Source organism: Solea solea, chromosome 2 (assembly GCF_958295425.1).
Source record: "Solea solea chromosome 2, fSolSol10.1, whole genome shotgun sequence".
NCBI classification, from domain to species: domain Eukaryota; kingdom Metazoa; phylum Chordata; class Actinopteri; order Pleuronectiformes; family Soleidae; genus Solea; species Solea solea.
The window spans coordinates 1,640,991-1,667,800 of NC_081135.1; the positions used below are offsets into that span (position 1 = coordinate 1,640,991).

The 26,810-nt window shown below is 43.9% G+C and overlaps 1 protein-coding gene across 4 annotated transcripts in view; it reads right to left on the reverse strand.

Annotated features, from left to right (window-relative positions):
• Positions 1 to 331: 331 nt before the first annotated feature.
• Positions 332 to 26,810, reverse strand: part of raph1b (Ras association (RalGDS/AF-6) and pleckstrin homology domains 1b) — a 44,186-nt gene continuing 17,707 nt past the window's right edge. The window contains exons 3-18 of one of the 4 annotated variants that reach the window (XM_058623387.1): positions 17,389 to 17,508; positions 16,668 to 16,776; positions 16,399 to 16,587; positions 15,076 to 15,548; positions 14,039 to 14,131; positions 12,998 to 13,072; positions 9,383 to 9,460; positions 8,281 to 8,440; positions 7,772 to 7,893; positions 7,416 to 7,481; positions 7,201 to 7,344; positions 6,809 to 6,919; positions 6,609 to 6,707; positions 6,395 to 6,515; positions 5,722 to 5,858; positions 332 to 5,065 (exon numbers count right to left, since the gene is read on the reverse strand). In XM_058623387.1, the coding sequence (XP_058479370.1) occupies positions 1,889 to 5,065; positions 5,722 to 5,858; positions 6,395 to 6,515; positions 6,609 to 6,707; positions 6,809 to 6,919; positions 7,201 to 7,344; positions 7,416 to 7,481; positions 7,772 to 7,893; positions 8,281 to 8,440; positions 9,383 to 9,460; positions 12,998 to 13,072; positions 14,039 to 14,131; positions 15,076 to 15,548; positions 16,399 to 16,587; positions 16,668 to 16,776; positions 17,389 to 17,508 (5,274 nt within the window). In that variant the 3' untranslated portion in view covers positions 332 to 1,888. Of the gene's footprint in view, positions 5,066 to 5,721; positions 5,859 to 6,394; positions 6,516 to 6,608; positions 6,708 to 6,808; positions 6,920 to 7,200; positions 7,345 to 7,415; positions 7,482 to 7,771; positions 7,894 to 8,280; positions 8,441 to 9,382; positions 9,461 to 10,375; positions 10,978 to 12,997; positions 13,073 to 14,038; positions 14,132 to 15,075; positions 15,549 to 16,398; positions 16,588 to 16,667; positions 16,777 to 17,388; positions 17,509 to 26,810 lie in introns of those variants that run through there. The other 3 variants (XM_058623388.1, XM_058623389.1, XM_058623390.1) reach the window with 3 other exon arrangements.

The following is a 26,810-nucleotide window of genomic DNA, read 5'->3' on the forward strand; positions in this document are numbered from 1 at the left end:
AAATTTTTATTTGGTTGTTTTCTTTTCACTAACCTGTTAACTTCATATTCACTGTAAAAATGAGCGGGTTGAGCGTGGTGGCTCCCTCTACAGACAGAACCAGACACTGCAGCCCAAAGAAGACAAGATAAACTTTATCTAAATCTTAATTTTGCATTTTCCAGATATTATTTTGATCAAATGCTGCTGAGATAAAAAAAAAATTAAGTGTAAGGCAGGAAAACGCCACTAGAGGGCGCATAAGGACCATTAAAAATGGTCCCTGTTGTGAAGTTTCTAAGGATTTGAATGTGGTTTTGTTTTAAAGAAACGACGCCAGTGAATACATGAGGACTCTTGATTTTTTTAACATTTATATTGTAATTGTCAGTTTATATGCATGAGGGACACGTTTTTCACTGGATCTGACACTTCTTCACTCGCGTTCTCCACACGTCGACATCAGCACATCAATAACTTACATACATGTAATCCTGTCACACGTGACGACGACCATGATGATACTCCATTCTAAATAAAGAAATATAAAATGAAAATGGAACGAAAAAATATATAGTTTTTGTCGCGCGAGGACACGTTTGACAGTAGCACCCTTTCAAAATAAAGGCGCAGAAATGGCACAGAGAGGAAACGGGATGACACATAAAATGACGTCTGACGTCCTCTTCATTACACGTAGAATCCTTCAACTCAAACATTCGAGACGTTCTAATCTCACGTGGACATTAATCTGTCCCTCAGGACTCGGGGAAGACTCCATGTCTATCTTTTACACTTTTATCATCACTGGATTTGACGCCGCACGTGTGTCCATACGCAGATTAATTTGACGTGACGTCAACACGCGCGAGATCTGATCACGTGTAATCCGATCACCGGGGGACGGACTTTTAATTTCAGGGTCCAAACGGGGTCCAAAGTTTTAGTTTCTTAAATACATTCCTCTCGGTGCTGACCATTTTGCTCCGCTCCAGACTTTCTTAACCAGCTTTAATAAGACGGATATATATATGTATAAAAAAAACAAAACAAAAAAATCCTTCCACTTCATTTAAGTCATTAAATAAATTCATGTACAAGCAAAAAAATAAAAAATAAAATTGCTCAAAAAAAGGCCTTTTTTTCTTTTTCTTCTAAAGCTGCGTTTCCTCCAAGTGGTACAGTCCAGTCGAGTTCAGAACAGATTGGGATTAAGGACTAAGGTCGAGAAAAGAAACCTCTTCGACGTAAAGCACGGCGAAAAAAAAAAGGTGCGTTTCGTGTTTTTCATTCTGTGTCGCCGGGGGAAACATCAACAGATCAGCGACTGAACCTGCGAAACAAACTTCACGCGACTGTACCGCTCGGTGGAAATGATGCACGTGTCCATATTCACCCTCTCACACATTCACACACACACAGCGGAACAGCATCATGGTTTACAGCGTGTCGTTACATGAGGTCCATGCAGTACCAAAGCACGATCCTGATCCTGATCCGGGGTTTGTTTGTGTTTTTCTTCTTGTTTCCAGAATGTGGCACAGACTTACAGCGAGGAAGCGGAGAATACACCGTTTAGGATCCAGTGACACTTGAACTTTTCTGACTCCAGTCCGTTTGTTTGTGTTCCTGGATTTTACAGTAAAGGGCAATTACAGTGTTTCTTATTTTCCAGAGAGTTCCGACAATCCCGGAAAACTTCCCGAGACTTCAAACTTACCCGCTCCAGTCTTCGTTTGTCCCAATATCGTAAATCCCATTGATCCAGAATGCAAAGCATGTTTAAAAAAACAAAACAAAAAAACAAAGCAATAATAATAATTAGCAAATACTAACTGATCATGGTCTGGTTTGGGTTTTTTAATATTTACAGAGTATATTTATGATCCCAAGGGTTTCATGCATCGCTTCAACACTCCCCGGTAAGTTTGGTGGTATCGCCGCGTTTGGGTGGCGCTGGCGGTGGCCCCCGTCGCAACGTTGCATAGCCTGAGATGTTTCCGGACGCGTAGCCACCGTCTCCGCCGTTGCTCTGGAGCAGCTCGGGCGGTGGCGGCGGCGGCAGCACCATGTCGTCCATCGTCCCCGCCGGGTCCAGCTTCTCCGGGAGGCCGGCAGAGTTGACGGAACCCTGGCGACCAACCGACTTCCGCTTCAGTGTCCGGTTGAGGTCTGCGAGGAAGTTGGGCTGACCCGAGCTTCCCTTTGGGGAGGTTGGTGGAGGAGGCGAGAGAGGAGGAGGAGGAGGCTCAGGCGTGGCATTGCCGCGCCGCACAAGCGTCGGAGGTGGAGTCTTTTTTAACGAGCTCTTCCCCCAAGTGGAGTTGCTGACGAGGGAGACGGGTGGTGGAGGGGGAGGAGCCTGCGGCTGCGGGTTCACCACCGCGACCCTTGGAGGTCCTCCCCCGCTGTGCATATCACCACCAGGAGGTGGAGGAGGCGGGAAGAGGTCATTGGGCGGAGGAGGAGGCGGGAAGTAGGCACAGTCAGTTGGTGGAGAGGGGAAGTCGCCGCTGGACTGCTTCACCTGGCTCACTTTGGCCTGAAGCGCTAAGGGTAAGTTGGACAGGTTGAGCTTGCCTGGTTTTGGGGGAGCAGGAGGTCCAGCTGTGACGTCCTTGGAAGGAGACCCTGTTGAGGAGGAGGAGGAGGGACACAGGGAAGAAGGCGAGGTGTTGCTCTGAGGAGCAAACTTGCTCAGCAAGTTCCTCCTTGACTCCTCGTAGGAGGCCGAGCCGTCGGACTTGATGCTGGAGTTCCTCTGTGGAGTAGGAGGAGGTTTCTTGCCTCCGAAATTGCCGGAGGGCGACCTCTTCAAGGGGGAGCACAGGTTTCCAGGTGGGAGCGGGGGCGGCGGTGGAGTCGGGCCAGTCACAGGTGCTGGTGGAGGTGGTGGGGGAGGAGGAGGAGGTGGAGGAGGAGGAGGCGAAGCAGTGAAGCCAGCGTTGCTGTCAGGAGGAGGAGGGGGGAAGTCTGGAGACTGGAGCTGCTGTCCACCACCAGGCTGCCACTTTGGTTTGGTCTTGACTGCCGGTGGAGAGAGGGGTGGAGGTCTGGGCAGCTCTGTGTGACTCACAGCTTGTGATGGAGCTCCTGGAAACTGACTTGCCAGTTGTTTCACTAGTGACATGGTAGGGGGCGCACCTGTGGAGATGGGTGCTTTGGACAGGCTGTGCTGCTTGGGCAGAGTTGGAGGCGGGTGGTTCCCCGCCTGGAGGCTAAACTGCTTCTTAAAGGGTGCGGGTGGAGGCGGGGGTGGTGGAGGAGGCGGGGCTGGACCACCTAAGGCAGCAGGAGGTGGAGCAGGAGGGAACGGAGTGACAGGGGACACAGGTTTGTGAACATTTTGAGGCACAAAGCCTGGATTGAAGGTCTTCTTGGGTGCAGGAGGAGGTGGAAACTGGGCTTGTACTGGGAACTGCTGGGGGGGAGGAGGTGGCGGCGGCGGTGGTGGAGGAGGAGGAGGGGGTGGTGGTGGAGCAGGGGCAGGAGGTGGGGACTCCTCCAGGTCTTCACTTGGAGACAGGAGGTCCCGCGGTGGGCTGGGAAACCGTTCCTTCAGAGCCTGCTTCAGCCCGTTGGAGTAAAACGGCTGACTCTTGGGTATGGGTGCAGGCGGGGCTGGAGGAAACATGAGTCTATTGGGAGCAGGAGGTGCAGGGGGTGGAGGAATGAAGGCAGGCGGGGCCGCAGGACTGGGAGGCCCCAGCCTCAACACGGCCATGGCTGAACCAGGTGTCGGCATGGAGGGCGGAGGAGGCGGTGGCGGGGGAGGGGGCGGGACGTTCGTCCTCGCCGCAATGTGATTGACGTTGGGTTTGACGGGCACCTGAGCGACAGGTGGTGCTGGAGATTGAGTGGGCGGCCTGTGGTGACTCGTGGTCTGCGCCGCTTGCTGGTTCTGCAGCCTAGTGATGGTGCTGAACTTGTACATGGTGGGAGCTGGAGAGTGGTGTGACACCATCTGGACTGGTGGGGGTGGAAGAGGAGGCGGAGGGGGAGGGGGAGGCGGAGGTGGAGGCGGGGCTGGCTGCTGCGGTGGGGGCTGTGGTGGTGGTGGCACGTGGTTGTAGCTGTTGACCGTCTGTAGCTGTGGTGGTGGGAGCTGCAGCGGCTGTTGCTGCGGAGACTGTGGTGGGGGTGGAGGCATGTAGTTGTGACTGTTGTTGGTCTGCGGTTGTGGCTGTTGTGGAGGTGGAGGCATGTAGTTGTAGCTGTTGTTGGTCTGCGGTTGTGGCTGTTGTGGAGGGGGAGGCATGTAGTTGTAGCTGTTGGTCTGCGGTTGTGGCTGTTGTGGAGGTGGAGGCATGTAGTTGTAGCTGTTGTTGGTCTGCGGTTGTGGCTGTTGTGGAGGGGGAGGCATGTAGTTGTAGCTGTTGGTCTGCGGTTGTGGCTGTTGTGGAGGTGGAGGCATGTAGTTGTAGCTGTTGTTGGTCTGCGGTGGTGGGAGCTGCTGTGGGACCAAGTAGTTGAAGCGGTGGACCGTCTTTGGTGGCGGCTGTTGTTGCGGAGGCTGTGGTGGTGGAGGCGGCATGTGGTTGTAGCTGTGGAAGGTCTGTGGATGTGGTGGTGGGAGCTGCTGCTGCTGCATATAGTTGTAGCTGTTGGGCGGCTGTTGCTGCTGCTGCTGCTGCTGCTGCTGCTGCTGCTGCTGCTGCTGCTGTTGCTGTTGTTGTTGTTGTTGTTGTTGTTGTTGTTGTTGTTGTGGCGGCATGTGGTCGTAGCTGCTGACCGTCTGTGGTTGTGGTGGCGGTGGTTGTTGCTGCGGTGGCATGTGGTTGTAGCTGCTGACCGTCTGTGGTTGTGGTGGCGGTGGTTGTTGCTGCGGCGGCATGTGGTTGTAGCTGCTGACCGTCTGTGGTGGCAGCTGTTGCTGTGGAGACTGCGGTGGCTGCTGAGGGCGCTGAGGCGACTGTGGTGGAGGCTGCTGCTGCTGCTGCTGCGGTGGAGGAGGCTGGGTCTGGGTCTGGGTCTGGGTCTGTGGTTGTGGTGTCAGAGCAAGGTGGTCCACTGAATGCTGGCTGTGGTGTCTGTGACTGTGGGTGGCGTGCGGCAGAGTTCCTCCTCTGGACGACTCTGATCTCATCTGTCACAAAGACAATAATATCACACATTAAGACCTGAAATAATCGCAATTAAAAAAAAACATACAGTCTTTGTGACTTATCCTGAAGTGCCACAAGGGGGTGCTACATCTTTGCGGTCATTCTGCGACCTCGTGATCTACAACAATCTGATTTACGACTTCCGTTTTCACTCATTTGTATTTTTCGGAACGTAGTTTTGTTACATTTTGATACATTCTCTTGATGTTCGCGATAATAAAAGTCTAGAAACGTGTTTTTCTTAACAGTTTTTTTGCAGCCTTAGTTACGCGTTTTTAGCCGCATCAGTGAAATCATGTTTTTTTTTTTTATTGTACTTTTTTAGTAAATTTAGTCACATGTTTATGTAGCTTTAGGTAATTTTTTCTCGCAACATCAGTAATAAGTTTTTCGTAACCCTAGCAACGTGTTTTTTTTTTTTTGCAACATTCGTAACGCATTTCTAGTATTTATGGAACTAGATTTGTGTCAATATTTTCAAGCAACACTTTTTAAGAAGTAAATAAAATATCGATTTAATCATTCATGATTTTTAAAAGTTTTATATTTTAGAATCTTTAAAAAAAAATAAAAAATTAAAGCAGATTTTTAAAATTTTCAAAAAATTGCAAGGGTTTGGTGAGAAATAGAAATATACCTTGGAGTTCTCCTCTATCTGTGTTCCTCTCTTCCAGGCCTCGGAGAAAATGGAGCTGACCACACTCTGCGAGCGTCCGTGGGAGGAGCCTGTGTCCACGCCGCTGTCTGAATGACCCGAGTGATTTGACTGAGACTCTGCAAACAACGTGGAATATCATCAATTCAGATTTAGTACAGGGACTAAGAGGGTTTCACTTTATATCTTAAGAATGTGTTTGTCACTTTATCTCACAGTTAGACAGACTTTGTTAACAGGAAAGTGAAGTTTGTAAACCGCTCACTCTCCCACAACAAACCTCATAGAGAAAATCATCGATTTTACATCACAGCACACAGGAGTTGTTGATCCACTGCTGCCTCCATCACTAAATTCTAATGTGTTATTTTAGTGATTTCTGTGTTTGAAATCCTTTGTTCAGATTCACCTCAGTGACACAAAGTGACCACACGAGGCAGCAGTAGACCAACAGCTCCTGTGTCCCCTCGAGCTAAAATCACTGATTTTCTCTATGGGGTTTGGTGCAGGGAGAATGAGTGCTTTCCAAACTTCCGTTTCCTGTTGGAAACGTCGGTCTAACAGTGAGATAAAGATGTGAAGCGTGTTCTTAAAGATGTCGTTGACTTAAAGTGACGTAGTTGTTGTGATGGCTCGACAGTGACAGTGAACTGACCAGGTATGCTGGCCGAGCTGGAGCCGGATCGGATGCTGGAGGTGGAGAGAGAGGACCAATCGTAGGCCGCCTCTGTCCTCTTCATGGCTTCCTGGTAGTTCACATAGAGCTGCTTTCCATACTACACACACACACACAGAGACAAGACAATAACATGGAATAGATCAGTCTAAGTGCTGTTAGACAACAGAAACTTAATGGGTGACACTTTTACCTTGGCGATTCGAATTCCGTTCACCCACTGGTGAAGCGTCCTGACGTCGTCACAGCACAGATACTTGATGTACTGAGACTTCTTCTGGATCTGTGGATGCTGCAGAACCAAAAAAAAACAAAAACACATACATTTTCACTCCACAACTGCTTAAAAGTGAAGACTGAAGATTGAAAGCAACACTTGATCCAGTGGTTCACCTTCAGGGCCAGGCAGTAGTCCGTGGGAGCCTTGTATTTGCTGCGGTAGTCCTGACCGTAATACACGTTCACATGGTCCAACTGCAGGAAGCACACCAGATCTCTGGAGGCCTGCAGGAGACAAGAGGAACTCATGTGGATCCATCATGAAAAACAGTACTAAAGAGCCAAATCCAACTCAAACTCAAGCATTTGTTAGGTTATTTTTCCATGACTTTGCAGCTGTGATAGATTCATTAATAGATATATCTACTGAGTTATATCTCCATCTAATAACCAAATTTAGTCAGCTAATAAGACAATTTTGTGAAAGAAATAGAGTCAGTATTAGAGCACTTGATGCAAAATTCAAGCACTTTTCAAACCTTGAAAACACAACATCCTTTCTTTACCTTGGCTTTGCCCTTTGGGACGTAGTAGATTCCCGACGCCCTGAGCAGAAAGTAACGCTTCTTCCACGACTTCTTCCCGTCCTCCTTCAGCCACAGGACGCCCTCGATCTCCGGCACGGACACCGAGCCGCCGCAGAAACACTCCTGAAGAACACACAGTCAGTCCAAAATGTTCATTTAGTGGTCTTTAATGTCTCGTAAATCAATAATCTCACCTCCAACAGAGCCTCTTTGTTCCTGTCTGCCATTTCTGACGTCTCTTTCCGCCCCAGCAAGTAGTTCTGAGAGTGAGGAGAGGACACAGAGACATGAAGTCGTCTTATGTGGAATAAATTATTCACCTTTACTCGCTTTAGAACGCCGACCTACTTCCACACAAACACACGGAGCAGCGCTGAGCATGCATAAACAATCTATGTGTGTGTGTGTGAAGCATATATATTCGGAATACACCAGCAGCTACAGAGGCTCATATGTAAGTCACAAATGTTACAAAAATATCCCTAAATAAGCAAAAAAAAGTTTTTACTCATGTTACTGAAAATATGACTGTTTTAAAGTGGAGACTCACCTGTGGGTTCTTGAAAAGAGCGTATTTCTCGATGCGTTCGGTGAACATGAGTTTGTTGTGGCTGTCCCGAGTCCAGTTCAACAGGTTCTCCACCAAGTTCTCATGGTCCTCAAAGATACGCTCTGAGAAAGAAAGAAAGTAAGAAAGAAAGAAAGAAAGAAAGAAAGAAAGAAGTGTGAAGATAAGATGCAAGTCTCTTCTCTCCCACACCAAACTCCATAGACAAACTCAGTGATTTTAGCTCATGGGACACAGATGCGGCTGGTCTACTGCTGCCTCGTGTGGCCACTTTGTGTCACTAAATTAAGTCTAAATGAAATATTTCAAATGCCAAATTCAAAAAATAAGACATTTGAACTTAGTGATGGAGGCAGCATGGATCAACAATTCCTGTTTGCTGTGATGTTAAAATCACTGATTTTCTCTATGGGCTTTGGTGTGGGAGAGTGAGTGGTTTACAAACCTCAGTTTTCCTGTTAGTAAAGTCTAAACAAGATTTGTTTCCTCACCCATCTGCAGCTCAGAAATGGTTTCCACCAGGGACCAGTCGGGGCTGTAGCCACAGTGAGACTTGTCCAGCAGACTGTCCAGCACCTGCCTGACCGACTGACGCTCGTCCACCATCATGGTCTTGGAGCTCTCGTCCGACATGTGGACCCTGATCACCAGCTGAGGAAGAAGACCAGAGGAGAACATGCTTTATTTACAGCTCACTGGAGTGACAGTGTCACACAAGCAGCTCCTCAAGAGTCTGAGAACATAAATGTCATAATGTTACCAAATAACATTCTGACATTTAAGTAAATATTCTGAGAAAACAAAGTCAGGACTTTAATCCTTGTCTTTAATCTCAGCAAATCTGATCAAAGTCAGGGGACTTTGATTTTAGGCTTTAATCTCAATCTGTGATTAAAGTCAGAGGTGTGACTTTTATCTCATTGGAAATAAAATACAGTTTTTGGGATTAAAGTCACACTGTTTTCTGGTGGGGGGGGGGGGGATTATTCTGAGATTTAAATCACAATTCTGACTTTGATTTAGTGGAAAAAAAGCCCTAAATTCTGAGATAAAAGTGCCAATTCTGATATTAATCTCATGGAAAAAAAGACAAAATTCTGGGACTAAAGTGCCAATTCTGATATTAATCTTGAGATTTTAATTTTTTTTATTTTTCTTCCAAAAAAAAAGAGATTTAAATGTGGTCCTAATCCTCTGGCATAAAAGTCTCACAGATTCTTTCTTTTTTAATTGTTCAACAGTAATAAAGTTGTTAGGTCATAATTCCAGATTACAGTAGCAACTGTGAAAGGAATAATCCAGAACATGTTGCTGTTGCACCAACACTCTTTATGTTATCATGACGTTTTCAGAGTGAAGACTCGCTCTGTTCAGCATCATCATCACACCCATTCACAGTGAAGGAAACACTGGTGGTTTAATCCAGAGGACTGGAGGTGTCCACACACACACACACACACACACACAGCAATGACCTATTTTCTCTGAGCTCCGCCTCCGCTGTGAGACTGAACTTCACAAAGAAACAAATGTGACAAGACAGCGAGAGAAAAGTGAGACAAAAATAATAAAAATAACAAAAAGTCTTTGTACCTTTTTAACTTGAGCCTCCTTGATTTTTTCCAGAGCCACTCGGATTTTCTCAGCCTTCAGTTTGGCCGCCTGCTCCTCCTGAATTTACACACAGTTAAAACAACATTATTATTATTATTATTATCCTGATCAAAATGACAGGGATTTCGACCATTACTGCACTGAAATGTAAACATGTGATTTAATATAGTTTGTTTTTCATTCTTAAACATAAATCTAACTAATAATTTACATGCAGTTTGGATTAAATCCAAAATTTTTGAAAGAGATGTTCTGAAAAAACATGTAAAAAACAATAATGACAATAATGACATAATAACATAATGAAAATCATGTTACTAAACCTAAAAAAAATAACTTTTTAAGAAACAAAAAACAATTTAAAACAAGAAACTAATGAAACCAACTATGAAAAAATATTTTTCTAACGTACTTAATTTTTCTTACATACTTAAATGTTTTGAAAACCATTTTACTAAACTAAAAACATTGTAAAAACAAAAAACGTGCAACTAAATGTTACCAAAAAACTTACAGTTATGAAAAACTTCATTAAAGAAACCTGTTCATCGCGTTACGAATGAATTACGAACTTTCAAAAAAACTTCACGAAGAATTTTACCATTGTTACAAAAAAAGATAACATGAAAAGAAATCTTAAGTAATAAAATATGAGACAATAAAATAAAATTGTTATAAATCACGATGTTCTGCGATCACTGGAAAGATGCGGCTCCCCCTTGTGGCCGTTTAGAATACATCACTGGGACTGAATGTTGGTGTGAAATGGACCGAAGTCAGGAGCGTGAAATATTAACGATTTCCACATGTTTTTTTAACCACGATACGTAAAAATATCGTACATCGTCTCGTCCCGTTACGACACGTCCAACACTCTGGATTTAATCTCTTTAATCCTAATCCTCGGGAATAAAACGCCTTGGGCGTGATGGCGTACGTGCGACGTTTTCCTCGCCCTAAACGTCCTCTTACCTGCCGCCTCCAACAGGACGCCATCACCTCCATCCCTCAGGTTGTGTGCGTGTGTGCGTTTACGTTGGATGGAGTGTGCGAACAGAGACGGGGAAAAAAAAATCCTGGCGATGCTAAAACACTGACGCTTCACTCTTGCCGCCCTGCGCTTCCATATTGGATTCATGCGGCGCTGCGGCTGCGGCACGTCTCCTTTGATCTCTGCACAGAGGAGACAATGACACCCCGAGATCCCCTGACGAGTGCGAGATCAAAGACGTCCCACATGTGTCCAGGAGTGGGGAGTGAATATTCCCACAGATTATATCGTTAAAATCCCCACCGTTGCTAAGATTACGGCCTTTAAATCCACATCTTCTGTGACTCTGGTGATGAGATGAGCCGTTGGCGCAGCATCACCAGCTCAACTTGACTGAGAAAGCCCAAGTGAGGCTCGTGGTGAGTCGCAGTGAGGGCTAAGCCCCTCCCCCTCAGAGGTTTTTTGGGAGCGTGCCGAATCAATAAAAAAGAGCATAATCCCCACAAAACACTCATGAATCAGCCAATCTGTGAGAGGAGGGGAAACCGTGACTGACGCCAACGCCGGCCCCTGACAGTGAAGCTCTGTGTGTGTGTGTGTGTGTGTGTAGCCCCGCCTCCCTTCTGTAACCCACACTCCCTTTTTTCCCACATGATGAGAATCACACACACACATTAATGTGACACAGCCTTTAGTCCGCCGAGTCACGCAGGTTTGTTCAGATTATAATCCAGTCACGCGTTGCGTTTGGATGCAGGAAATTTAAAATGTATGCCTTTTTTTTGTCATGTTTTGATTGTTTTTATTCATTCAAAAAAATTATTCCACTGTTTTTATGATAGAAAGAGAAACAGGAGGAAAGATTTGAGCTTTTTTAGATTTTTTAAATCTAAGAGATATGGTTTATTTATTTATTTATTTATTATTTTCACAAAATATCTTCCCGTGGCCCTAATCCTCTTCTGTAGTTACAAAAAAAAAAAGACCAAAAAGTGTCATAAAATGTTGTAAAGCTCTTTGAACAACAAAGCTGCTCTTTTCATCGTCACGAAAACAAACACTTAAACTCTTCCAGATTACAGTCAGGGAATATTAAAAAGGAGCTCTGGCTTTTTTTCCACACGCATGAATTCCTGAGCGAGAACTTGGCGACGCGTCGTGCAGCGATGGAGGCATAAATCACAAATAAAAAAAAAGCGACAACGGCCAAATGTGAAACATGTGACGACGGAGAATAAAATCAACGTTTGAGTGACGGCCAACGGCTGCGACAAAGACTTACAATGTTACAATGTAGAGAAGCAGCGAGTTTAGAGTGTAAATGAACTCCTAAACCACTGTTTTGTGGATATAATGTTAATAGTGTGACCTATTGATTATTATTTTTCTCCAGCGTTGCGCTCATTTCTGAGGAGGTCATTGGGCAACCTGTTCATAGCCCCCGGGCTCTATAGCGCCCCCAGAAGTCGGGTCCCGGTCAGAGAAAAGTTGTCGGATCGGGACAAAAATTGGTGAGTGCGTTGTGTTTACTCCAAAGTTCCATGAGGAATGTTTGGGGAATTTTTGATGTGAGAGAAAGTGGCCAAAATTGCATTAAATGCTAATTTATATTTTTATCGTGTTTAAGTCGCACATAGTTGTTCCGATTTTAACCAAACTTGGTACACTCGTCGCTCTCCTTCAATTAGCTCCGCCCACCCAGAAGTCAGCCATTTTGGAAAAAACTAAAATGGATAGTCTACGCATTTGAACAAATTCGTCCTAGCACGTTTGAGCCACGTGTTCCAGACAAGTTAAGGATTAAAAGTTACTTAAGGATTTTCGGATATACGGCAAAAGGCGTGGCCTCAGTGCTCTGACAAAGTTGAAAAAGTTTAAAATGGCAGAAAAACTACTTTTAATTTAAACAATGCATTATCGCGATAATCTGAGATATTCCTTTTGAGTGACTTGAAAATGTTGTCCAGATTATTTTTAAAATGCCACAAGGGGGCGCTGCATCTTTCCAGGTCTTCCAGGATAACAAAGATTACAACATTTTTAGTTGCATTTTGTTATATAATAAGTTTCTTCTGTATTAGTCCATGTGATTATGGACAGGAGGCCCCGCCCAATTAGGTGTAAGAATCTTTAATACCATAAAAACCTTAATTAAAGCATATTTTGGTTGGGATGAAGAGCAGAGCAAACAGAAATAGACATTTAAACACTAACCTATAGAGGAATTTTTGACTAACTCATGCTTTACTGTCATATTTACTTTTAAATGAAGGCAGACTGCAAATCACAAGGTCAGTTTTGTGAGAGAAAAAGAGAAAAAAGTGAAATAAAACAATAAAAACAGCGATGTGTCAGCGGCAGAAGAGCGTGGAAGCGTAAAAATCCATTCTCACATTGCTGTTTTATGAAAATCTCATGGATTTTTATGGTTATTGTTTAATTTACTACATTTCTTTTAACTCCTTTCTGTCCGACAGAGACTGAAAAAATGATGTGAGAGTGAGCAGCAGATGGATTTTCCCACTTAAGGACATGCATGGCAGAAACACACTCACACACACACAGAGATTAGAGGTAAAGAAGCGAGTGTGTGAGGTGGTCACCTTGGTCAGCAGGTGAGAAGGTTTTCCAGCTATGCTTTTCAGAATGAGAGAAGTTTCTTGGTCCAGATAGGAGTGCTTGGGTAAGAATAAAATAAAATAAAAGCAGAAAAAGAGAGAGGAGTCAGTGCCAGATGATTCTGGGAGGATTATTATTATTATTATTAATTGCAGGTGATTTGATCATTTCTGTTTGGAATAAAAAGCAGCGTGGAAGCGTGAGAAGGTTCCCTGAATGCAGCGTGGTGGTCGTTAGCTGCAGCTGTGGGTACAGAGGCAGATACATGACGGAACGCACATGAATGCAACACTTCATAAAAAAAACCTAAAGACTACACACACAGTGCTTTCACACACACACACACACACACACAAACAGCTGCATATTCAGACAAATACTTCGCTGAAGCTTGCTTTGATTGAAAACATGGCTGACAACATGGAGACAAGGAAAAACAGATTTTAGTCACTTCACAAAAAACCTCCACTCATTAAAATCTAAGTTTACAGAATTTGTTTGCAGCTCACTCTCCCACACCAAACCCCATAGAGAAAACCAGCGTTTTTAGCTCACAGGGACACAGCAGCTGGTGGTCTACTGCTGCCTCGTGTGGTCAGTTTATGTCACTGAAGTAAATCTGATCGAAGGATTTCAAACACAGAATTCATAAAAATAGGACATTTGAACTTAGTGATGGAGGCAGCAGTGGATCAACAAACACTGTGTGCTGTGATGTTAAATCAGTGATTTTCTCTATGGGGTTTGGTGTGGGAGAGTGAGTGGCTAAAAACTTAATTTTCCTGTTGGTCAAGTCTGTCTAACAGTGAGATAAAGTGGCACACATATTCTTAAGACATCATCAGTGAAGATTGTATTCAGTGAATTGTTTTTTGAAGTGGTTAAAATCAGTTTTTCTGTCTGTATGTTGAATTCTAATCATTGTATCATCATTAATAATCCAACAAAGTGAGAGGAAACAGTGAAACCACACACACACACACACACACGCACACACACACGCACACGCAAGCTGTCACACTTACAGTGGCCCGGTCCACTTCACCTTCACCCTGCTGTGAGGTGAAGTCCAGCTGCCGTCTGGCCAGTTTACTGTGAGCCCGTCGCAGTGTGACATGCTGGGGGGGGAACCAGGAGGTGCAGGCAGGCAGGCGGGGGGGGGGAGTGGGAGGAGGTGTGTGTTTGTGCACAGAGAGCAGGATGCAAACACAGATATTATGAACACATGCAGGAGAAGCAGGAAGGCAACATGCTCTCAGTCACTGTGTTAGAACACCTGAAGCTTCTGAGTGAACAAACACACCAGGCTACATCCAAACCACCACACTTTATTTTTTTACTCCATTTGATCTCATTTAACGGCTCAAAAATATTTTTGATACATTGGTCAATATCGCGATAAAAGTCACATAATTAAAGACTGATTTTCAGTCCTGAGTGAACAGAAATCTGTTAATTGTGAGGTTTTAACTTCTAAGTGGACAGAAAACGTCTCAAGGTATGTGGTGGGGTTGACCGATATTGGTTTTCCCGGCTGATATCGGCACTGATAATAACCTGTTAATGAGGCTGATAACAGATATTTGTAACTAGGGCTGCAGCTCATGATTATTGTCATCATATCACTTATTTGGTCCATGAAATGAGATTGGGTCAGTGTGGTCGTCGGGACATATTTTAGAGTGTGGATGTAGCTTGTGGTTTACTTCAGACACGCAGTCGTCTGTCAGACGCCTGTCAGTTGTCTCTGAGTTGACTCCGAGTCGTCTGTCAGTGGTCTGTCAGTTGCCTGTCAGTTGCCTGTCAGTCGCCTGTCAGTCGCCTGTCAGTTGTCTCTGAGTCGCCCGTCAGTAGCCTAACAGTCGTCTTGCTGCGTGGTTAAACATGCAGGACAGCAGCGAGCTTCAGGTCACACAGTGTCAGTTTCCTTCAAAATAAAAGACAGTAACGTCCTTATTTTTGCCTCTTTAGACAGAAAGTGAATTGACCTGAAGCTTTTGTTAGCAAATACTTCACACACACGTGTCTCACTCTGTGTGTGTGTGTGTGTGTGTGTGTGTACCTCAGTGCTGGTCTGGGCGTGTCCTTGTGTGCTCTGACCGCTCCGCGCCTCCACTTCTCCTCCTCCTCCTCCTCCTGCCATCACTTTATCAATGTCCAGGGAGTCCATGCTGGACGCTGAGGCGCACGCTGAGTTGACACTGGAGCGCTGACTCTGGGACGGAGCTTCCTGCTCACTGACTCCGCCCACCGAGCCCGTCCTGCGGTGCTGCCCGCCTCCACCGCCGCCACCGCCACCGCCGCCGGACGACCCCGACGAGGGTCGGCGCAGTGTGGCAGAGGAGAACGAGGAGGACGAGGAAGAGGAGGACGAGGAGGACGTCTGACGCGCAGCTTCATCCATGCTCAGAGACGCTTTCTCCAGCTGGGATGTGATGTCATCCAGGGAGATGTTTGAGGCTGCGGGGCGAGCGCTGGTGCCGCTGCCGCGGACCGTGTTGGCCGGCGAGGCCCGAGTACTGCTACTGGTGCTGCCTAAAATATACACAAAATCATATTTCATGTTTATTAAAATGAATTTCCTCCTCATGTGAAGAGGAGAATAAAGATTTTTACCATTTAAAATGTATAATGTATGTTTTATTTTTGTTTAATATGCCTTTTTACCCATTGTGTTGTGTTTTTCTACGTAAACATGAATAAAAATATGTTATTATGCATCCATGTCTACATAAATACATGTTATTATGCATCCATGTCTACATAAATACATGTGAACATATGAATATTTACATACACTAGGTTAAATTAAGGGGAAAACGGCAGAAAACGGCTCTTCAGACTCATTTAATCACATTTAATCCTCACTTTTGATGAGTAACTCCTTCCTCGTCTCTATTATTACCATTCCTAAATTTTATTCTTTATTGAAATTGATTACATGTTATTGTTACGGAATTGTTGCAGTAAATTAACTTTCTTATGATTAATACTGATTTATAGATATATAGACAGATTATATACATAGATTAGATTAGATTGGACTTTATTGATATGACATGGGGCCAAGATTCCAAATGGCCGACATCCTGATGAGTTGAGGCCATGGTTTTGATCCACTTTTTTGTTCATCTTCATCTATAACATCTTCCCACCAAGTTTCATGACATTCAGTGGAACTAAATTTTGCCACTGTTTTCACCTTAAAGGGCGCTGTAGAGTCCTTGAGCAACGCACGGGTCCGGGAACTATGCCAATATCGCATTTTGGCCAGACCTGACCTCCGTGCCAAGTTTCAGGAGCTTTTATGACCGCTTATTCGCGGATAGAATAATAATCTGAAGGATTAACATTCGCAGCTCGCGCCCTAACGATCTGTATTTACCTCCGCTGCTCCCTCCTCCCCCGGTGCCCGCGTGCTTGGTGCTGGCGCCACGGCTCCCCGGCGCCCTCTGCTGGCCTTTGCTCTGCCTGGTGGAGTTGGGTCTGGAGATGGTGTTGAGCTCCTGCTCGATGGAGCACAGGTCGGCCATGAGGGCGTCCAGGTCCACCGCGTCGCCCTGGTTCAGCGCCTCTGTGGAGACAGGGAGGAGGAGCGTCAGAGAGCAGAGGACAGCAGAGACACTTGGACACACACAGACACGATGGCCTCACCATTGATGTTGTACATGGAGAAGCGGTAGGAGAAGTTGGCCATGTTTGTCTCCTGCCTGAGAGGAGGCTTCTGCAGAGGCTTGGGCTGCGGCCGCCCGTCATCCAGACTCTGCAGAGGAAAACACACACAGAGCAGAAGGTGTTTAGAATTACACCAATATTTAATCTGAAAATGTTAAAACATGCAGTCACGATTTAATCTTGCAATATAATCTATGACTGAGTGAATGTTAATCTTTTATCATTTGGAATAACACGTTTCCAGAATAACTTTCAATATCTGATATAACAATTTAAAATGAAGCAAAACCAAAAGTTTCATGGAGAAAAAACACTGTAGTTTTTGTAAATTTGAAAGTCAACGAGTGTAAAACAAAGTTAAAGTAACTTTTTTTGCTTGAGTACACTGTTTGACTTTGAGGAGCACTCACACACTCATGCAGTGCACACAGCGGTGGTGGCCGTGAGCCAGTGTTGCTAGGATACAGGGGAGGATTAGCAGTGTTCAGGTTACCATGGATACAGACCCTTCCTCTCCTCCTCTACCTGTGTGAGTTTGTATCCGTGCAACCAGCCACCATCACTCTGTGTGTGTGTGTGTGAGAGTGTGTGCATGTCTTTAAATGAAACCTATCTTTGTGAAGACATATGGACTTAAGACTTGGTTTTAGGGTTAGGTTAAAGGTTAAAGGTTAAGGTGTGTGTGTGTGTGTGTTGACACCTGTGTGAGTTTGTCCAGTTCTCCCAGCCAGTCACCAAACATCTTGTCCAGGTCCTGGTCTTCCTTATCACTGTCCTCCTCCGCTCCATGGTCCAGCTCATCATCTGACACCTGCTCCATCTACACACACACAAATACAAACAAAGTGTTGATAAGGCTTCAGCTAAAGCCTGTTACCATGACAACCCACCCTGCACCGTCTGACTAATATCAGCTGACATTTAGTTATTGATTGGCTCTGGGATCGATTCATCCACCTGGAAACACTCTGAGTCTCACAGAGGAGAAGCAGGTGGTGCTAACGTGTGCTGTCAAGTGTTGAAAGAGCTCCCTCTGCTGGACACAGAGGGAAAACAGTGCAGCAGCAGTTTTTTTTTTTAGTAAATTTAGTCAATGAAACAGGTCTTTTGTGTAGAGTTTGTTTTTTGGTTGATTTTTAACCTTTTTACGACTTAATCCATCTTTGTTTGACATATTCCCTTTTATTTTATTAAAATAACTCAAAAGAAATGTCTGAGAATGATCAAAAACTATCTATTTTTATGTGTACAAGTATGTATTATTATCATTTTATTTTTAACTACAATCTATGCTTAATCTATGTTTAATGAAGTCAGTGCCATTTGAACACATTAAATGCAAATAAACCGTGCTGAAACTTCCGTGACAGAAGTGTTGAACTTTTCAGTGTGTACACACACACACACACACACACACACAGGGAATGTTTATATAAGACAAAGAAACTGTGTCTTCATAACATTACTGGGTCACCTGAGCGCTCGCTGTTGACGTTACTTAACATGGAGAATAAATACACACACACACACGTTCAGAGGGAGTTGTGTGTGTCTGAAATATACACAAATATCAAATATCAGAGCTGCTGACTAGGTACGACCCAGTGTTGCCCCCCCGATCGCTCCCAAACTGGTGGAATATTCCCCGGGTTAATCCCATTGATGGTGTCAGTCACTCTCTGGGACTTTTACCAAAACCAGGATTAACTCTGACAGGTGACGCCCTCCGCGGGTTCTCTTTGAACCGGTGAAAATTTGCACACGAGGCTCTGAGTCGCGTATGTGGGTCCGAGCCCTTAACTGTGTGTAACTGCAGCGGAGAAAACTCACATTTCACAATCCTAATCTAATCTCCACAGGTGATGAAGTGAAGGAGGAGGGTGTATTATGACGCAGCGGCTCGCCAGCGCAAAAGGGAGGCAACAACGTAACGAGGCGGCCGTTTGTTACATGAACATGGATTTATGATAAGAAGTGAAACGGTGTGGATTACAAAAATAAACTCTGGATTAAGCAGAAAATACCTAACTAATGCAGGAAACAACAACACCCTCCCTAAAGTAATCTCATTCAATTTAAGGGGAAAAAAACTACTTAATATTTAAGAGAACAGCAGCCCTCGCTGAGTGTTTTTAAACATACAAGAACATTTTGTGCGTGGTGGGTGAAATCAATTCAATTAAAAGTTAAAGACAGTTAAAATCTATGACATGGTGAATACTGAACTTTTCAAAAGTCTCATTTTATCCACAAACACAACATTCCTCACTTTTAATGGTTTCTTTGTCACGTGGAGCAAAGAAAACAAGAAATATTCACAGAAGAAGCTGAAAAATCACAGAAATTTAAGAAAAACATGGGAAATGAATGTCATTGTGGATACGTTTGTGACTTTCATTGCTGCAGAGAAAGGAAGGAAGCTAACGAGATGCATTCAAAGACCCTGGTAAATTTCAGAGGTCTCAAACCCGCAGATTTCATGTGTGTTTTTTTTTCAGTTTACGGATGTTTGCGCTCATTAAAGAAGCGAGTGAGTCTTGTGCTTGTTACAATCTGCAGTTTCACCGATAGGTGTCACTAAATCTTACATTCTGAACCTTTAACACGTGTGAAATTTATTCACATGCTACTTAAAGTCACAGCATTTTAGTTTGATTTGTTGTAATTTTGCAGCATTTGCTGCTGTTAGTGTGTGTGTGTGTGTGTGTGTGTGAGCACATGAACAGTGTGGATGATGATGAACGGTTTCCTGCCACGACATGAATATCAGACACATCAGGGACACGACAGTCCAACTATGTAAACAAAAACAAATAAAAAAAACAAGCTTTTAAAGACCATGAATATGTATATGTGTGTGTGTGTGTGTGTGTGTGGGAGCAGGAAGTGGCCAGGATGTGCAGAACTCCTGATTTTCCCACATGGCAGGAAACGCCAGCTGTCTTTGGGGTTAACGGTGCCACCTACTGGGAAGAGAGGGCGAGTTTAGGCTGAGAGGAGGACTCTACCACTTTATGGAGCAAAGAACTAATGGATTCATTGATTTGGGGAATTTTTTTATCGATAATTATCACAGGTTTCCTGATTTTTCAGCTTTCTTAAATGTCAATATTTCCTGGTTTCTTTGATCCATAGAACAAAGAAATCATCTTAAGTGTAAAATGTTGCTTTGTGGACAAATCTTCTCATTTTTTTGAATTTAAGTTATATAACTACGTCTTAACTTCTGACATTAGCCTTGAATTTTGGAGAACTTTGTGACTTTTAGCGAGATGCATTCAAAGACCCCGGTAAAGCGCGGTGAACTTAGAGGAGGAGCTGCTTCGAGATGCGTTCAAGGCACCTTGTGAATTTCATCACTGCTGCCACCTTGTGGTAATAGATGCGCTGCAGACTGGGCAGCTAATGGAGTAGAAAGATTTTAGCTTTTATAAATGAAAATAGACAGAGTAACTCCTGTCTACTTCCTGTATGCTTTTATTTTGGTGTTGGAGGCAGACGATCGGCACAGAGGTTTATCCACATGTCTGACACAGGAAACATCTATTTGGGGGTTTCCCTCACAGTATGAAAGGGCCCGAGTGTCCTGTCCCCGCTGTGGGGGGGCGATGACATCATGGCCGTCTGGCTGGACACAGACAGGAAGAGGAAGTGGCCAAAAAATCAAATGAGCGGCGGGCATTGTGTTTGCCAACTCTCTCTCTCTCTCTCTCTCTCACACACGGAAAAAATAAATGAGATGCACAACAGCTGTGTCCACAGTCTGTTTCTTTTCTCCTGTGATTCACAAAACACTGGAAAATAATCTGTGTTACATGTTATAAAATAGACCTTTATTTCTGCTTTGTGTCTTTAAATGAAGGATATTCACGTGTCAGTTGCTATAAATGTGGTCAAACTCCACTAGAAATGAAAACATTTTGTTGATTCCATGTATTTCTTTGAATCAATATCCATAATATTTAGTGTGTTTCTTCGACATAATAAATGTGAAGATAATCAACGAAACAGCCTTTAAAAATCAGGAAAAGTCCACATAAAAGACCATATCTCGTCGTGTGTCGTCATACACAATAAATATAATATCCCTATATCTTAACCTTACATGAAAAGAACAGAGGGTTGTATATTCATGTCAACTTCTACTAGACGTCCTGAGGTCACGATCTAAAACTAACCTGACACCTGGCACAAAAAATCTGAGCCTGAAACGTATTCATTTGAAAACAAAATTTAGTTCCACTTAATTTCCCCAAACTTGGTGGGAAGATGTTATAGACTAAGATGAACAAAAAAGTCGACCGTAACTATGGCCTCAACTCAACAGGAAGTCGGCCATTTGGAATTGCTGGCGTCCATTTTGGCGCTTTGCACCCTACGTGAATGAGCTAGAGACACATCAAAGGCGGGGTCAGGGAAACTGCTGCAGCAGATTGTTTTTTATTATTTTTAAAGAAAGAAGTTTGGGTGAATTGTGGGTACAGGGTGGGATAAAGTGAATTCTGGGAACTGGTTGTGTCTGAATAAATCACAGCAGGCATCTGGAGGAGCCGAGGATGAAGAAGAAGAGGAGGATGAGGAGGAGGAGGAAGAGGAGGACATGTCTATCTTTAGATGATATCAGAGTGTCAGGAGGAGAGGGAAACAGAGCCGTGTGAAGAGTATGAAGTCGCTGCTGAAGACAGAAATAGTGGACTATGTTGTTTGTTTTCAGTTTGCTGCTGATGATCTACCTTTTAATGTTTTTGGAATTTTTTTTGTAAAATTACAACATTTTGTGAAGTAATAAACACGTCTTTGTGATATTACGTCATTTTGAATCCTTTATGTTCAAGAATCTAAACAAAACAAAACAACTATATTACTGCATATTTCTGTTTACATTTACCAGCTGGAGGCGTACATACACAGTGCACAAGGAATGACACGTTCATCTAAAAATAATTCTCATCTTCACACACAAAAACAAAGGTGTCTTTTAACAGCAGAGCTGACGCACCAGTGTGTGTGTGTATAAATGTACTATATATGCAAATACACAAACAAATATGTTTAATATTTTCCATATTTCCTGGTGACAAACTTCCTCTCACAACTCCAGAGAAATCAGCCAATTCAAATCAACCGAGGGTTGAATTCAAGGTTCGCCTGAGGAATAAAAGCAGAAATCTGGAGATATGATGGGACAAAAAAAAGGCAATTTATTGAGATATAATAATATATTTTAGCTCATAAACTTTTTTCCACCTAAAATGTGTCTATTTTAGGGTGAGAACACCCTAAAACATTTTTTTATTTTTTTTCTTAAATGTTAATATTTCAATAATTATATAATCACAGTGTAAACACTGTTGTGTTTTCTTTGACTAAAGACATGAGTGAAGGAGACTCTGGCTGAAAGTCTGCTGCCAACTAGTGGTCGGAGGCTTAAGCACAACCAACGTCGATGAGTATTTCCACACTGATATTATGGTATTATCACAATAATTAGAATAAAATATCTCGATTTTCTTACAACTGCAACGTTTTTCCTGCTCAAGTGTATCTTTATAAAAAATAAAGAGACATCCTGAATTTTTATAGTTTTTGACCATTGATAGTACGTGTGTCTCGTTTAAATACGTCCCCTCTCGTCCCGTCTGTATCTCAGACGATGAATCACCTCTTGCACACGCACACACACACACGTCTGATTGTGATCATATGACCTGGAATACTCCAGCCATAAAAACAGGAGACGTGACACACACACACATACACACGTCTGTGACACACAAAACACACCTCACTGAACGAGTGACTCATTTCTAGCCTTGTGTTTTCATCACAGTCTGTGGTTCTCACTCATTTCCGCCTCTCTCTCTCTCTCTCTCCCTGGTTCACTCACTCACTCACCCTCTCTCTCTCTCACTCACAGACCTGAACCTTGGGTGTCATGATGGAAATGTTAAAGAGCGTCAGTGAAGAGTGCAGCTGGGTGTGGTCAGTTTGTGTAGTGACCATTAAAGATGACATAATCCAGCGTGTGTGTGTGTGTGTGTGTGTGTGTGAGAGCGGGATTAAAGGGCAAGTTCACGCCATACCACCCTTTATTATCTCTATATAGAGAGGCGGGTGACGTTTTTCCACTACATGGTACCGGCATCATCCCGGCATGAAACTGCCGTGACATGGTTACACAAACACACAAACTTGTACAGCAGTTGTTTTGGGTGTAACTGAATCATTAGAATCATTAGAATCACTAGAATCATTAGAATCACAGGGCCGTCTCTACATACAGCAGACTCCTCTGTTAAATATGGACATTTTAAATGTTGGGAGACAAACGCATGTTTTCAGGGATTTATGCGTCTTTTTAACAGTTGTATGTTGTTGGATTTGACGTCTCTTCCTGATGAGATGAAGAAAAGGCCAGTGAGGAAGCTGAGTGATGGATGGCTACAATAATGGAGGGAGGCGGCTATTAGTGTGGGGGGACGAAATGGGGAGGGGCCTAATGGCCACAGGAACAGTTGTGGTGTCATTAGTCAAGCGTGAGCAACAGCCTGTAAGCAGAGGAAGCTTCTGTAACCAAACACAGACACAGCAGGAGGCGAGGAGGAGACGCAGGACAGAGAGAGAGAGGAGACACAGGACAGACAGAGGAGACGCAGGACCTAGAGAGAGGAGACGCAGGACAGGGAGAGGAGGCAGATGAGGAGAACAGAGAAGTGGACAGATGGAGCAGGAGACACAGGAGATGAGAGTGAACATGTGTTGTCACACTGGTGGGTGGTAGGTGTGTGTGTGTGTGTGTGAGTGAGCCAAACTTCAACTGCCCTGCATCTCATTCAACCAGGCGTCGCTATGGCAACACACACATGCACATCACCGTGACGATGCAGCCGCCACAGTTCACCAGATATTTTTTGTAGTTTTAAATTCTTACACTTAATGGGCGGAGACCTTTGTCAACATATGCTGATGCTGTTTCCGAAAAAAATATTTAAACACGCGACCAAACCAATGTTACAAACACATGTTTGTAACATTGACTTCAGAAAAATGACTTCAGTTAGAAACGTGTAAAAGAATGTTACAAAAATGTTGCAATGTTACAAAAACATCTCACTAATGACGTGTTTTAATGAGAAAAACAAGTATAATATGCAAGATCATTATAAACTATGAGGTTTTTGGAATGACGGTAAAATACAAATAATAAACATTGACACATTATTGTGACGCGTTTGAATCTCACTGTGAGACGCTCTGCTTCATCTCTAATGGTCACACTGGGTGGGTGGAAGTTGTTGTGCGAGCCAAACTTCAGCCGCCCCTGCTGCATACATCTCTTCTCTAAGAGGCGTCGCCACGGCAACGCACATGCACATCCACTGGCACTGATGCAGCAGCAGCGATCACACTTCTCCCGTCTCCTCGGTGCGAGCTCGGAATAAATTGTGTGACAGTGAGTGTGTGTGTGTGTGTGTGTGTGTGTAGGACACAGATGCACACACACACACACTCTGAGGATGTGTCAGCTCCCCTGCAGGGCAGCAGCCCAAAATGTGAAATCAATAGTCTTGTTCCTGCCCTCAAGAGCTCAGGTTACACACACACACACACACACACACACACACACACACACACACACACACACACACACACACACACACACACACACACACACACACACACACACACACACACACACACACACACACACACACACACACTAACACACACAGGGGTTCAGGTGGTCTGCTGCAGTCTCCCTCTCTCTGCTGGTCTACTGCTGCCTCGTGTGGTCACTCTGTGTCACTGAGGTAAATCCGAACGAAAGATTTTAAACAGAATTTGACAAAATGAGACATTTGAACTTAGTGATGGAGGCAGCAGTGGATCAAAAACTCCTGTGTGCTGTGATGTTAAACCGCTTATTTTCTCTATGGGGTTTGGTGTGGGGAGAGTGAGCAGTTAGAGAGCCGTGTTTTCACTGAGAGCAAGTCAACAACGTGTCAACTCCTCGTACCGTGATGAAGAACCCTTAAATAATTCCAGCCCGTTTGTCTTTTGAAGATATTTTTGCCTATTTTTACTGAACATCTTTGCTCTTCACAGGCTGGAATCTTTGGTCTCTGTCGCACGTGGTCTCAAATAAATAATGTCATCATGAGGCCTGCAGCACACAGAGCTGTTCAGGCTTGTTTTGCTTGGTGAAGCAGAACAGGCAGTTTTTACTCCAGCCACCTGTTTGGGAATATGGAGCATCGTAGGTAACACACACACACAGACACACACGGATGGATAACCTGTGTGTAAACAGCACATTCCTGCTGCTACAAAGCAGCCATGTGCAAATGTTACTATGGGAGCAAAATAATACTTGTGCTATTATGGTTGTAATGTTAACAGAATTTTCAAAAAAATGATGTAATGTCACAACAAATGTTGAAAATATTACTAAATACTGAATTATGCAACCAAATCATGTTAGAACAATGTATTCATGTGATAAAAATTACAAAAAAATGATCAGAAATATGTTGTGATGTTACAAAATCATGTTAGTCATGTTAAAAAATGACTTAGGTTATTAAAAAAATGGAAAAGAATGTTACAAAAAGTGTAATGTAATTTGTAATGTTACCAAAATGACATAAGTGACATGAGTTCACTTCCCATGTTACCCTCACTCAGCCTTCACTGATTGTCTCTTATGAAGCAAACGTCCAAATGTTTGTGTCATCACTCACACGCACGCACACGCACACACACACACAAAGTGCCAGTCAGTTTCCTGTCACACCACCCCCAGCATTCCAGCTGTGACACACACACACACACAGTGACTGGCGTGTCTTCAGGAACAGCAGACGAGATCATTTCAAGGACAATCCCTTTTTTAAAGAATTGCATAAATGAAGCAGTTGCCATGGCGATCGCTGAACAGTGACACATTAACCGTGGCCTTAACGTGTGTGTGTGTGTGTGTGTGTGTGTGCGTGTGATGTATATGAATATTATGGACAGGCGACACGCAGATATAAAACCCTCATTAATCTCTGACACATTCACAAACCTACATCCTGACATGGTAAAAGAGATAGTTCAGGTTTTTACAATGTGGTTTGACTTTGAAGAGGTGCTGTCCCATAAATATTCTCTCTCTTTCTCTGAAAACATGACTGGCAGCAGGAAAACAAGGAAACACATTCTTTAGCCACCTAACAAATAAAATGTACATCAATTTAAGTCTATTTTCCTGCTGAAAACTAAGGTCTGCAAACTGCACCGCTGCACCAAACCCCATGGAGAAAATCTGTGATTTTAGCTGCCTCGTGTGGTCACTTTGTGTCACTGAGGTTAATCTGAACACAGGATTTCAGACACAGAATTGACAAAATAACACATCTGAAGTCACTGATGGAGGCAGCAGTGGATCAACAGCTCCACTGTGTGCTGTGATGTTAAATCGCTGATTTTCTCTATGGGGTTTGGTGTGGGAGAGTGAGTGCTCTAGGGAGCGGAACAAACTTCAGTGTCCGGGTGACAAACGCTGTGTACTGGTAAAAAAAAAAGTGACAAAAACAGACACTAAAGGTGTTGTAAAGTTAAGCAGGTGTAGCTTTTATCAATTAGCCTTCTGTTAAGTGGCTTAAAATCAGTTTTTTTAGCGACAGTCTCGCGTTGTTTCACTCGAAAATCACTTTGATTTGACTTTACTTCTTTGTTATGTGGAGCAAATTACCCAGAAAATATTCACATTTAACGAATAAATGGAGTAAATCGTCACCGCCCTGGATCTGTGTTATGGTGAGAACAGTGACGGCTCAGAGAAGAGAAGCAGAGCTCTGCTCCAGCCTCGTTTCACACTCACATGGTTCCACTTTAGTCAGGAATTATCTCCTTCTGTGACAAAGACTCTCCCCTGACGAGATCTCAGAGGCTCGATGACTCCCTCTTTCATTTGGCTTTGATTTACAAACGCCTCCTGCCTGAGCCTTTTCAGTTTGAGGGGATGAAGCTGAATCACTACACTGGCTCTGGATATACCTCCTTTAACAACAAACATATGGACACTCGCTGTCAGGTGGGGGGGAGACTAAGAATTCTGACATTAATCTCAGATTTGTA